Raw genomic sequence first — 14,046 nt, 5'->3', positions numbered from 1 at the left:
ACCACTCTTATTCAACATAGTACTGGAAGTCCTAGCCACAGCAATCAGACAAGAAGAAGAAATAAAAATAAAAAAAAGAAGAAATAAAAAGTATCCAAATTGGAATAGAAGTAAAACTATCATTATTTGTAGATGATATGATACTGTATATAGAAAACCCTAAAGTCTAAGTCAAAAAACTACTTGACCTGATAAATTCGACAAAGTGACAGGGTATAAAATTAATACACAGAAATCAGAGGCATTTTTATATACCAACAATGAACTGTCAGAAAAAGAAATTAAGGAAACAACCCCCTTCACTATTGAAAAATAATAATAATAATAAAGTACCTAGGAGTAAACTTAACCAAGAAGGTTAAGACTTGTACTCAAAAAATAATAAAACATTAATAAAAGAAATCAAGGAAGATACAAACAAGTGGAAGCATATACCATGTTTGTGGTTAGAAAGAATAAACATTAAAATGTCTATATTACCCAAAGCAATTTATAAATTCAATGCAATACCAATTAAAATACCAATGACATACTTTAAAGATATAGAACAAATATTCCAAAAATTTATATGGAACCAAAAAAGAACATGAATAGCATCGGCAATATTGAAAAAGAAGAATAAAGTGGGAGGTATCACACTTCCTGATATCAAGTTATTCTACAAGGCCATTGTACCCAAAACAGCTTTGTACTGGCATAAGAACAGGCATACAGATCAACGGAACAGAACAGAGAAACCAGAAATAAAACCACACCTTTATGAATAATTGATATTTAACAAAGGAAGTAAGAGTATACAATGAAGTAAAAACAATATCTTAAATAAATGCTGTTGGGAAAATTGGACAGCTACCTGCAAAAAAATGAAACTAGACCACCAACTTACATCATTTACAAAAATAAACTCAAAATGGATAAAAGGTTCAAATGTAAGTTGTGAAACCATAAGCATCTTAGAAGATAACATAGGCAGCAAGCTCCCCAACATCTCTCACAGCAATATATTTACTAATTTATCTCCATGGCAAGTGAAATAAAAAACAGGATAAACAAATGGGACTATATCAAACTAAAAAGCTTTTGTACAGCTAAAGACAATATGAACAGAATGAAAAGACAAACCACACAATGGGAGAACATATTCAAAAATAGGTCTGATAAAAGGTTAATAACTAAAATTTATAAAGAACTTGTAAAACTCAACACCAGGAAGAAAATCCAATAAAAAAATGGGCAAAAGAAATAAATAGACACTTGTCCAAAGAGGACATACACATGGCCAATAGACAGATGAAAAAATGTTCAACATCACTAATCATTAGAGAAATGCAAATTAAAACCACAATGAGATATCACCTCACACTAGTCAGAATGGCACTCATTAACAAAACAACACATGATAAGTACTGGCGAGGATGTGGAGAAAAGGGAACCCTCCTGCACTGCTGGTGGAAATGCAGACCTGTGCAGCCAATGTGGGAAACAGTAAGGTGTTTCCTCAAAAAATTAAAAATGGAACTGCCTTTTGACCCAGCTATCCCACTTCTACGAATACATCCTAAGAACAACAAAACACTGATTCAAAAGAAGATATGAACCCCATGTTTACTGCAGCATTGTTTACAATAGCCAAGATCTGGACACAGCCCAAGTGTCCATCAGTGTACAAGTGGATTAGAAAGCTATATGGTACATATACACAATGGAATACTATGCAGCTTTGAAAAAGAAGGAAATCTTTTATTTTTTGCGATGGTATGGGTGGACATGAAAATTACTATGCTAAGTGAAATAAGCCAGGCAGAGAAAGGAAAACATTTGATCTCACTTATATATGAAATATAATGAACATGGTGAACTGAAGAATGAAATAGAGGCAGAGGCTGGGTCACAGGGTGCAGAGGGACAGCTGTTAAAGGGAAGGAGGATGAAAGGACAAGATCAGAGAAGGTGAAGAGATTAGTGATATTATATATAAATAACACATAGATACAACAGGACAGCTAATCCCAAAGGGAAAGGGGAGGGAGAGTTAGGGGGTGGAGGGCAAAAAGGGTATAAGGAAGGAACATGGTAGGGAGGTGTTATACTGAGTGAGACACTTTAATCCATGTTAACTCAATAAATTAAAATTAATTTAAAAATTAAATTTAAAAAAGAAAGAAAATGCAGTCACAAAATCCACACTTGAGATGCCTAGAATTCAAGCACCCAGCAGAGCCACGGTCCTGGCCACCAGAAATATGACAAGGGTTCTGGAAAGGCACCCATAATGCACAATGATACACAACTGTTCGAAGCAGGACTAAAGGGGAACAGGAAGCCCCTCCCTTCCGTACACTCAGTCCATTGTGTTTCACTTGTCCACAAATATCTATGAAGTCTAATGAGAGCACCAGGGTTTATGGTCTGTAATGTAACTGACTGATCATCACCAAACAAGAATAAGTCAGTACTCCAAAGAACTGACCTGTGACATCCAGGTGGAAGGTGACCCTCTGGCCACCAGCCTCACAGCTGTACTCCCCGCTGTCTGCCTTCCCCGCCTGCTGCAGCACCAGCTGCCGGCTGCATCCTGTGGCCTCCATGTGCACTTTCGAGCTCCCACTCAGCTTCTTGTCATCCTTATACCACATCACCTGTGTCTGCGCCTTGGCCACCTCGCAGCTCAGCATGGCATTGGTCCCCGCCACAGCCTGCACCTGATTGTGTGTTGGCTGTTTCTTGGCAAACATTGCCACGGGCTCTGAAAACAGAAAGAGACATACAGGATGAAAGACTTCATCTAAGTCAGCAGAACAGGACTGTGGAAAGAACGAATAAATAAGGAGGCAGGAAGACTGGGAACTTTGGAACCTGAAGATGGCAGGGGAGTAAGCAGATGCACAGAATCCCAGCTCTCATCACCAAACTGGAATACAAATCAAATTAGGAACAATCAGCGTGAAAAACCAACTCTGGACTACAAGAACAGCTCTCAAAAACCAAGGAGCACCTGACCTGTGGTGGCACAGTAGATAAAGCGTCGACCTGGAAATGCTGAGGTCACCAGTTCGAAACCCTGGGCTTGCCTGGTCAAGGCACATATGGGAGTTGATGCTTCAAGCTCCTCCCCCTTTCTCTCTGTCTCTCTCTCCTCTCTATCTCTCCTCTCTAAAATGAATAAATAAAATTTTTTAAAAAACCAAAGAGCAAAAAAGAAGCTACAACAAACCTGGTAGGGAGCGCCTGAATCTCCCCTGCTAACAGGAATGGGGGGGGGTGAGGCTGAGAGCCCAGAGCAGCTCTCACTCCAGGGAAATGAGAGAAAATACTGCTCACAGCCACTAGCCTGGCCACAAGGGAGCAAGATGTGTTGAAAGGACCAGCTTGTCTTCCAAGAAAAAAGGGGAGAGAGAGGAACAGATGGTAAGGGGCAGAGAAATGCAGGAAACAACCTAAAAAGCTGACTCATCCAGTGCTGGAGGTGGCCATAGCTGGGGGAGGGACTGATCCTTCCACAAAACAAAAGACTAAATTGCTTCTGGATCACAGATCTCCAGACATCTCTCCAGTTCCAATCAGTGCAACAAGACACAGCTGAAAAAAAGAAGTGGGGAGGAGGGGCAGTAACTCAGGTCTCCGTGGAGATCTGAGATACACCTCCCCCTACTGAAGCTGAGAAACCACCCTGCCCCAGAGAGATTAACTGATAAAATAGGCCTTCAGAGTCTCAGGTTACACCCACAGCATTCCTGGATACAGTTTCAAGGAAGCCTCCTGCTGAGATCAGTAAACAAGACTATCACTTGTTAAGAAAACAAACAAATCAAGATTTTAAAGCAGCCCAAATTTGAAAGTGGATTACAAATAGCTGATGCCAAAACTCAAGAAGACCTAAAAATAACACAATTGAAAACTGGAGGTAGACAACACCACGCCTAGACTCAACCAGCTCTACAAACAAAACACCCAAACACACAGACATAATGAAAAGACAAAGAAGTGCAATCCAAATGAAACCACAAGAGAAACAATCAGGAGGTGAACTGAGTGATATGGAAATAACCAAACTTCCAGATGCAGAGTTCAAAATAATGATTGTAAGGATGCTTAGGGATCTTAGAACAACAATAGATGGTCATTACAAACACCTAAATAAATAGCAAGTATAAAAAAGGATATTAAAATATTAAAAAAGAATCAGTTGGAGATGACAAATACAATATCAGAAATGAAGACCACAATGGAATGAATTAAAAACAGAATGGATAGAGCTGAGGATCAAATCAGCGTGTTGGAGGACAACTTGAATGAAGGCAAGAAAGCAGAGAAGAAAAAAGAAGAGACTCAAAAAGTCTGAGGAAATTCTTAGCTCTGTAACAACATGAAGAGAAATAACATCAGCATCATAGGGGTTCTTGAAGAAGAGAAAGAACAAAAGATAGAGACTTTGTTCAATCAAATCATAGCTGAAAAATAAAAATCATAGCTGAAAACTTCCCTAAATTAAAGCAGAAATAACTCTCACAAGTTCAAGAAGCACAGAGAACTCCATTAAAGAGAAACCCAAAGAAACCTACACCAAGACACATCATAATTAAAATACCAAAGCTAAGTGATAAAGAGAAAATATTAAAAGCTGCAAGAGGAAAAAAAGCTATCACCTACAAAGGAGCCCCCATAAGGATGACATCCAGCTTCTCAAAAGTAACACTTGAGGCTGGAAGGAAATGGCAAGAAATATTCAAAGTAATGCAGAACAAGAACCTACAATCAAGACAATTTTATCCAGCAAGGCTATTGTTTAAAATTGAAGGAGAAATAAAAAGCTTCCCAGATAAAAAAAAAAAAAAAAGAAGGAATTCATTACAACCAAAACAATGCTGCAGGAAATGTTAAGGGGCCTGTTGTAAACAGATCAAAGTGGGAAAAGACTATAGTAAAAAATGAATACAGCTTTAAAGAATAAAATAGCAATAAACAACTACAAATCAATAATAACCTTAAATGTGAATGGATTACATGATCCAATCAAAAGACATAGTGTAGCTGCATGGATAAGAAAACAGGATCCGAGAGAAATGGCGCCGTGAGGAGAGCGACCAACAAATATCCACAAAATTTCAACAAGTTCATCAACCAGAGACAGAAAAATCGATCCTTGGAGCATCTGGGAGTCCCACACACTGAAAATGAAGTGCTATCAACAAGACCACCCTCAGATGTCATTAAGAAAAAAGAAATCAAATATCATGAATACAAAAGATAGAGAAGAAGCACAGATAGATGTGGAAAAATCTATGGAGAAAAAATTTAATATATTGAAAACCTTGGAGCTAAATGACAGAATTTAAAATAGAAATCCTAAAAATACTCAGAAATATACAAAAAAAACACAGAAAGGCAATTTAGGGACTCAGAAAACAACTCAATGAACACAAATATATTACCAAGGAAATTGAAACTATAAACATAAATCAAACATGAAAAACTCAATTCATGAACTAAAAAATGAGGTAAGAAGCTTAGATAATAGAACAGGCCAGAAAGAAGGTAGGATTAGTGACAAAGAAGACAAGCAACTTGAGGCACAACAAAGAGAAAAAGAGAGAGACTCAAAAATTTTTTTAAAAAAATGAGAAAGCCCTACAGGAATTGTCTGACTCTATCAAAAAGAATAACATAAGAATAATAGGTATATCAGAGAGAGAAGAGAGAGAAAATGGAATGGAGAATATATTCAAACAAATAATAGACGAGAACTTCCCAAGCCTGTGGAAAGAACTAAAGCCTCAAATTCAAGAAGCAAACAGAACATCGAGTTTTCTAAACCAAAACAAACGTACTCCAAGGCACATCATAATGAAATTGGCACAAACCAACGACAAAGAAAAAAACTTATCAAGGTAACCAGGGAGGAGAAGAATACAACATATAAAGAAAGGCCTATTAGATTATCATCAGATTTCTCAGCAGAAACTCAACAAGCTAGAAGAGAGTGGACCCCAATATTTAAAGTCCTGAAAGAGAGGAACTTTCAGCCAAGAATACTATACCCATCAAAGCTATCCTTCAAATATGAAAGAGAAATAAGAACATTCACAAATACAGAAAAGATGAGGGAATTTATCATCAGAAAACCCCCACTCCAGGAAATACTAAAGAAAGTTTTCCAACCAGATACAAAGAACAAAACAAAAGAAAACCACAAGTAAAAGCTCCACCAAGAACACAATAAAACCAAATTTAAACTGTGACAACAAAAACAAAAAAAAAGGGGAGAGGACGAAGATTAACAGTAGCAAAGGATGATGGAGTGCAGAAACACCCATAAGATAGGGTACTACAATGAATATGGTAGGTACCCTTTTCATTACTTAATGGTTACCACCCTTGAAAAAACCACCACAGAAGCACATGACTTAAAAAGGGTAGCAACAGAGAAAAGATGTATGGAATACAAACAAACAAAAACAAATGATAGAAAAACAAAAGAGAAGAATCAAACAAGATACAAAACAGAAAGGAATTTATAAAATGGCAATAGGGAACTCACAAGTGTCAATAATTACACTAAATGTAAATGGACTAAACTCACCAGTAAAAAGACACAGAGTAGCAGAATGGATTAAAAAAGAAAATTCCACTGTATGCTGCCTACAAGAAACACATCTAAGAAACAAGCATAAAAACAAATTCAAAGTGAAAGGCTGGAAAACCATACTCCAAGCAAATAACATCCAAAAAAAGGCAGGTGTAGCAATACTCATACCTAATAATGCTGACTACAAGACAGCAAAAGTACTCAGAGACAAAAACGGTCATTTCATAATGATTAAGGAAGCACTGAATAAAGAAGACCTAACAATTCTTAATATATATGCACCAAACCAAGGAGCACCAAAATGTATAAGACGGCTACTTATTGACCTAAAAACAAAAACTGACAAAAATACAATCATACTTAGAGACCTCAATACACCGCTGATGGCTCTAGATCGTTCATCCAAACAGAAAATCAATAAAGATATATTGGCCTTAAACAAAACACTAGAGCACCTGGATATGATAGACACCTACAGGACACTTCATCCCAAAGCAAAAGAGTATACATTTTCCTCTAGTGTACATGGAACATTCTCAAGAAGTGACCATATGTTGGGCCACAAAAATAACATCAGCAAATTCAGAAAAATGAAAATTGTACCAAGCATATTTTCTGATCATAAAGCTTTGAAACTAGAATTCAACTGCAAAACACAGGGGAAAAAACCCTGCAAAATGTGGAAACTAAACAACATATTTTTAAAAAATGAATGGGTCAAAGAAGAAATAAGCGCAGAGATCAAGATATATACAGACAAATGAAAATGACAGTACGACATATCAGAATTTCTGGGATGCAGCAAAAGCAGTAATAAGAGAGAAGTTCATATCACTTCAGGCCTATATGAACAAACAAGAGAGAGCCCAAGTAAACCACTTAACTTCACACCTTAAGGAACTAGAAAAAGAAGAACAAAGACAACCTGAAACCAGCCGAAGAAAGAAAATAATAAAAATTAGAGCAGAAATAAATGAAATGGAGAATAGAAAAACTATAGAAAAAATTAATAAAACAAGGAGCTGGTTCTTTGAAAAGATCAACAAAATTCACAAACCCTTGGCAAGACTCACCAAGAAAAAAAGAGAAAGAACTCAAATAAACAAAATCCAAAATGAAAGGTAGAAATCACCACAGACATCTTAGATATACAAAGAATTAGTGTAGAATAGTACAAAAAACTACATGCCACCAAATTCAACAATCTAGAAGAAATGGATAAATTCCTAGAATAATACAACCTTCCTAGACTGAGTCATGAAGAAGCAGAAAACCAAAACAGACCAATTAGCAGGGAGGAAATAGAAAAACTATTAAAAACCTCCCCCAAAATAAAAGTCCAGGCCCAGATGGTTATACTAGTGAATTCTATCAAACATTCAAAGAAGACTTGGTTCCTATTCTACTCAAAGTCTTCCAAAAAATTGAAGAAGCAATACTTCCAAACACATTTTATGAGGTCAACATAACCCTCATATCAAAACTTGGCAAGGACGGCACACAAAAAAAAAACACTACAAACCATCTAATGAATACAGATGCTAAAATACTAAACAAAATACTAGAAAATCAAATACAATAACATATTAAAAAAATAATACATCATGATCAAGTGAGATTCATCCCAGAATCTTAAGGATGGTTCAACATACGTAAAACGGTTAACGTAATACACCATATCAACAAAAGAACAAAAACCACATGATCTTATCAATAGATGCAGAAAAGGCCTTTGATAAAATACAACACAATTTTATGTTTAAGACACTCAACAAAATGGGTATAGGAGGAAAGTATCTCAACATGATAAAGGCCATATATGATAAACCATCAGCCAATATCATATTAAATGGCATAAAACTGAGGACTTTCCCCCGTAAATCAGGAACAAGACAGGGCTGTCCACTCTCTCCACTCTTATTTAATGTGCTCCTAGAAGTTCTGTCCAGAGCTATCAGACAAGACAAAGAAATAAAAGGCATCCATATCAAAAAAGAAGAAGTAAAGGTATCACTTTTTGCAGATGATATGATTCTATACATCGAAAACCCTAAAGACTCCAAGAAAAGATTACTAGAAACAATAAACCAATACAGTAAGGTCGCAGGATACAAAATTAATATACAAAAGTCCATAGCCTTTCTATATGCCAACAATGAAATATTAGAAAACAAACTCAAAAAAATAATCCCCTTCACAATTGCAACAAAAAAATAAAATACCTAGGAATAAACATAACAAAGAATGTAAAGGACCTATATAATGAAAACTACAAAGCATTGTTAAGGGAAATCAAAAAAGATACAATTGTGATAGAAAAATATTCCTTGTTCTTGGATAGGAAGAATAAATATAATAAAAATGGCCATATTACCCAAAGCAATTTATAAATTTAATGCAATTCCCATCAAAATTCCGATGACATTTTTAAAGAAATGGAACAAAAAATCATCAGATTTATATGAAACTATAAAAAACCCCAAATAGCCAAAGCAATCCTAAGGAAAAAGAATGAAGCTGGAAGCATTACAATAGCTGACTTCAAACTATATTATAGGGCCACGACAATCAAAACAGCATGGTATTGGCAGAAAAATAGACACTCAGACCAATGGAACAGAATAGAAAGTCCAGAAATAAAACCACATATATGTGGTCAAATAATTTTCAATAAAGGGGCCAACAACACACAATGGAGGAAAGAAAGCCTCTTCAACAAATGGTGCTGGGAAAACTGGAAAGCCACATGCAAAAGAATGAAACTCAACTACAGCCTGTCCCCGTGTACTAAAATTAATTCAAAATGGATCAAAGACCTGAAACAGTAAAGTACATAGAAGAAGACATAGATACTAAACTCATGGACCTGGGTTTTAAAGAGCATTTTATGAATTTGACTCCAAAGGCAAGAGAAGTGAAGGCAAAGATAAATGAATGGGACTACCTCAGACTAAAAAGGTTTTGCTCAGCAAGAGAAACTGATAACAAAAAAACCAGACAGCCAACTAAATGGGAAATGATAGTTTCAAACAACAGCTCAGATAAGTGCCTAATATCCAAAATATACAAAGAACTCATAAAACTCAACAACAAACAAACAAACAATCCAATAAAAAAATGGGAAGAGGACATGAACAGACACTTCTCCCAGGAAGAAATACAAATGGCCAACAGATATATGAAAAGATGCTCATCTTCTTTAGTTATTAGAGAAATGCAAATCAAAACTGCAATGAGATACCACCCCACACCTGTTCGATTAGCTACTATCAACAAGACAGGTAATAGCAAATGTTGGAGAGGCTGTGGAGAAAAAGGAACCCTCATACACTGTTGGTGGGAATGTAAAGTAGTACAACCATTATGGAAGAAAGTATGGTGGTTCCTCAAAAAACTGAAAATAGAACTACCTTATGACCCAGCAATCCCTCTACTGAGTATATACCCCCAAAACTCAGAAACATTGATATGGAAAGACATGCAGCCCCATGTTTATTGCAGCATTGTTCACAGTGGCCAGGACATGGAAACAACCAAAAAGCCCGTCAATAGATGACTGGATAAAGAAGATGTGGCACATATACACTATGGAATACTACTCAGCCATAAGAAATGATGACATCGGATCATTTACAACAAAATGGAGGGATCTTGATAACATTATACGAAGTGAAATAAGTAAATCAGAAAAAAACAAAAACTGCATGATTCCATACACTGGTGGGACATAAAAACGAGACTAAGAGACACAGACAAGACTGTGGTGGTTACAGGGGGGGCAGGGAAGGAGGAAGAGGGGTAGAGTAGGGGGAGGAGCACAAAAAAAAACTAGATAGAAGATGACAGAGAACAATCTGACTTTGTGTGATGGGTATGCAACATAATTGAATGACAAGATAACCCGGACATGTTTTCTTTGAATATATTTACCCTGATTTATTGATGTCACCCCATTAAAATTAATAAAAATTTATTTATAAAAAAAAAAGAAAACAGGACCCATACATATGCTGTCCACAAGAGACACACCTTAAAACAAAAGATGCACATAGTTTAAAGGTAAAAGGATGGAAAAAAACATTTCATGCAAATGCAAATGGAAAAAAAAAGCTGGGGTAGCAATACTTATATCAGACAAAATGGACATTAAAACAAGGACTATAGTAAGAGATAAAGAAGGTCACTACATAACGATAAAGGGAGCAATCCAACAGGAAGATATAACCATTATAAATATCTATGCATCTAATATAGAAGCACATAAATATATAAAGCAGACTTTGATGGATATAAAGGGCAATATCAACAATGATACTATAATAGTAGAGGATTTCAATATCCCATTAATCACTAGATAGATCCTCAAGAAAGAAAATTAACAAAGAAACAGCAGACTTAAAGGACACAATAGATCAACTTGATTTAATAGATATCTTCAGAACCTTTCACTCTAAAGCAGAAGATTATACATTCTTTTCAAGTGCTCATAGTATTATACATTCTCTAGGATAGCCCATATGTTACTGCGCAAAAGCGGTCTCAACAAATTTAAGAAGATTAAAATCATATCGAGCACTTTCTCTGATCACAATGGCATGAAACAAGAAATCAACCAAAACACAAAAACTCAAAAATTCTCAGACAGAATGAAACTAAATAAAAGTTGTTAAATAACAAATGGATTAACAATGAGATCAAAGAAGAAATTTAAAAATTCCTAGAAAAAAATGATAATGAGCATACAACAACTCAAAATTTATGGGACACAGTAAAAGCAGTACTGAGAGAAAAGTTCATAGCACTACAGGCATACCTTAAGAAGCTAGAAAAAGCTCAAATAAACAACTTAACCCTGCATCTAAAAGAATTTGAAAAAGAACAGCAAGTAAAGCCCAGAGGTAGTAGAAGGAAGAAAATAATAAATATCAGAGTGAAAATAAATGACATAGAGGCTAAAGAAACAATACAGAGGTTCCATGAAACTAGGAGCTGGTTCTTTGAAAAGGTAAACAAGATTTATGAACGTTTAACTAGACTCACCAAGAAAAAGAGAGAGAGGACTCAAATAAATAAAATTAGAAATGAGAGGGGAGAAATAACAACTGACACAACAGAAATACAAAATATTGTAAGAAAATACTATGAAGAACTGTATGCCAAAAAACTAGACAACCTAGATGAAATGGACAAATTCCTTGAAACATACAATCTTCCAAAAATCAATCTGGAAGAATCAGAAAACCTAAACAGACCGATTACACCAAATGAGATCAAAACAGTTATCAAAAAACTCCCAACAAACAAAAGTCCTGGGCCAAATAGCTTCACAAGTGAATTCTACCAAATATTCAAAGAAGAACTAACTCCTATCCTTCTCAAGCTATTTCAAAAAACTCAAGAGGAAGGAAGACTTCCAAGACCCTTTTATGAGGCGAGCACAATTCTGATTCCAAAACCAGGCAAAGACAACACAAAGAAAGAAAATTATACGCCAATATCCCTGATGAATATAGATGCTAAAATCCTCAACAAAATATTAGCAAACCAGATGCAACAATATATGGAAAAAATCGTACACCATGATCAAGTGGGGTTTATTCTTGGGAGGCAAGGTTGGTACAATATTCGCAAATCAATCAATGTAATTCATTACATAAACAAAACGAAGGAGAAAAACCACATGATAATTTCAATAGATGCAGAAAAAAGCATTTGATAAAATCCAGCACCCATTCATATCAAAATTCTCAACAAAGTGGGAATACAGGAAACATACATCAACATGATAAAGGCCATCTATGACAAACCCACAGCCAACATCATACTCAATGAGCAAAAATTAAAAGAAATCCTCTTAAGATCAGGAACAATGCAAGAGTGCCCCCTTTCACCACTATTATTCAACATAGTCCTGGAAGTCCTAGCCACAGCAATCAGACAAGAAGAAGAAATAAAAGGCATTCAAGTTGGAAAAGAACAAGTAAAGCTATCATTATTTGCAGATGATATAATATTGTATATAGAAAACCCTAAAGTCTCAGTCAAAAAAATTCTGGACCTGATAAATGAATTCAGCAAAGTGGCAGGATATAAATTTTTTTTTTCTGAAGCTGGAAAAGGGGAGAGACAGTCAGACAGACTCCCGCATGCGCCCGACCGGGATCCACCCGGCACGCCCACCAGGGGGCGACGCTCTGCCCACCAGGGTGCGATGCTCTGCCCCTCCAGGGCATCGCTCTGTTGCGACCAGAGCCACTCTAGCACCTGGGGCAGAGGCCAAGGAGCCATCCCCAGTGCCCAGGCCATCCTTGCTCCAATGGAGCCTCACTGCGGGAGGGGAAGAGAGAGACAGAGAGGAAGAAGAGGAGGAGGAGTGGAGAAGCAGATGGGCACTTCTCCTGTGTGCCCTAGCTGGGAATCAAACCCGGGACTTCTGCACACCAGGCCGATGCTCTACCACTGAGCCAACCGGCCAGGGCAGGATATAAAATTAATACTCAAAAGTCAGAGGCAATTTTTTACACTAACAATGAACAGCCAGAAAGAGAAATTAAGGAAACAATCCCCTTCACTATTACAACCAAAAAAATAAAGTACCTAAGAGAACATTTAACCAAGGAGACTAAAGACTTGTACTCGGAAAATTATAAAACATTGATAAAAGAAATCAAGGAAGATACAAACAAGTGGAAGCATATACAGTGCTCATGGTTAGGAAGAATAAACATCATTAAAATGTCTATATTACCCAAAGCAATTTATAAATTCAATGCAATACCAATTAAAATACCAATGACATACTTTAAAGATACAGATCACATATTCCAAAAATTTATATGGAACCAAAGAGAACACGAATAGCCTCAGCAATCTTAAAAAAGAAGAATAAAGGGGGAGGTATCATACTTCCTGATATCAAGCTATACTACAAGGCCATTGTACTAAAAACAGCGTGGTACTGGCATAAGAACAGGCATATATAGATCAACAGAACAGAACAGAAAACCCAGAAATAAACCCAAAGCTCTATGGACAACTGATATTTGACAAAGGAGGTAAGGAAATACAATGGAGTAAAGACAGCCTCTTCAACAAATGGTGTTGGGAAAATTGGACAGCTTCCTGCAAAAAAAATGAAACTAGACCACCAACTTACACCATTCACAAAAATAAACTCAAAATGGATAAAATACTTAAATGTAAGCCATAAAATTATAAGCATCTTAGAAGAAAACATAGGCAGTAAGCTCTCCGACATCTCTCACAGCGATATATTTGCTGACTTATCTCCATGGGCAAGTGAAATAAAAGACAAGATAAACAAATGAGACTATATCAAAATAAAAAGCTTTTGCACAGCTAAAGACAATAAGAACAGAATAAAAAGACAAACTACACAATGGGAGAACATATTTGACAGTACGTCTGATAAGGAGTTAATAACCAAAATTTATAAAGAA

The 14,046-nt window shown here is 36.2% G+C and overlaps 1 protein-coding gene across 16 annotated transcripts in view; it reads right to left on the bottom strand.

Moving 5' to 3' along the window:
* OBSCN (obscurin, cytoskeletal calmodulin and titin-interacting RhoGEF) overlaps positions 1-14,046 on the bottom strand; it is a 205,629-nt gene that overhangs the window by 139,675 nt on the left and 51,908 nt on the right. For all 16 annotated transcript variants that reach the window (XM_066353036.1, XM_066353059.1, XM_066353053.1 and 13 more), the window contains one exon: positions 2,471-2,746. In XM_066353036.1, the coding sequence (XP_066209133.1) occupies positions 2,471-2,746 (276 nt within the window). The remainder of the gene's footprint in view (positions 1-2,470; positions 2,747-14,046) is intronic.

This window comes from Saccopteryx leptura, chromosome 1 (assembly GCF_036850995.1).
Source record: "Saccopteryx leptura isolate mSacLep1 chromosome 1, mSacLep1_pri_phased_curated, whole genome shotgun sequence".
In the NCBI taxonomy this organism is placed as follows: Eukaryota; Metazoa; Chordata; class Mammalia; order Chiroptera; family Emballonuridae; genus Saccopteryx; species Saccopteryx leptura.
This window is presented reverse-complemented; position numbering and strand designations above follow the sequence as displayed.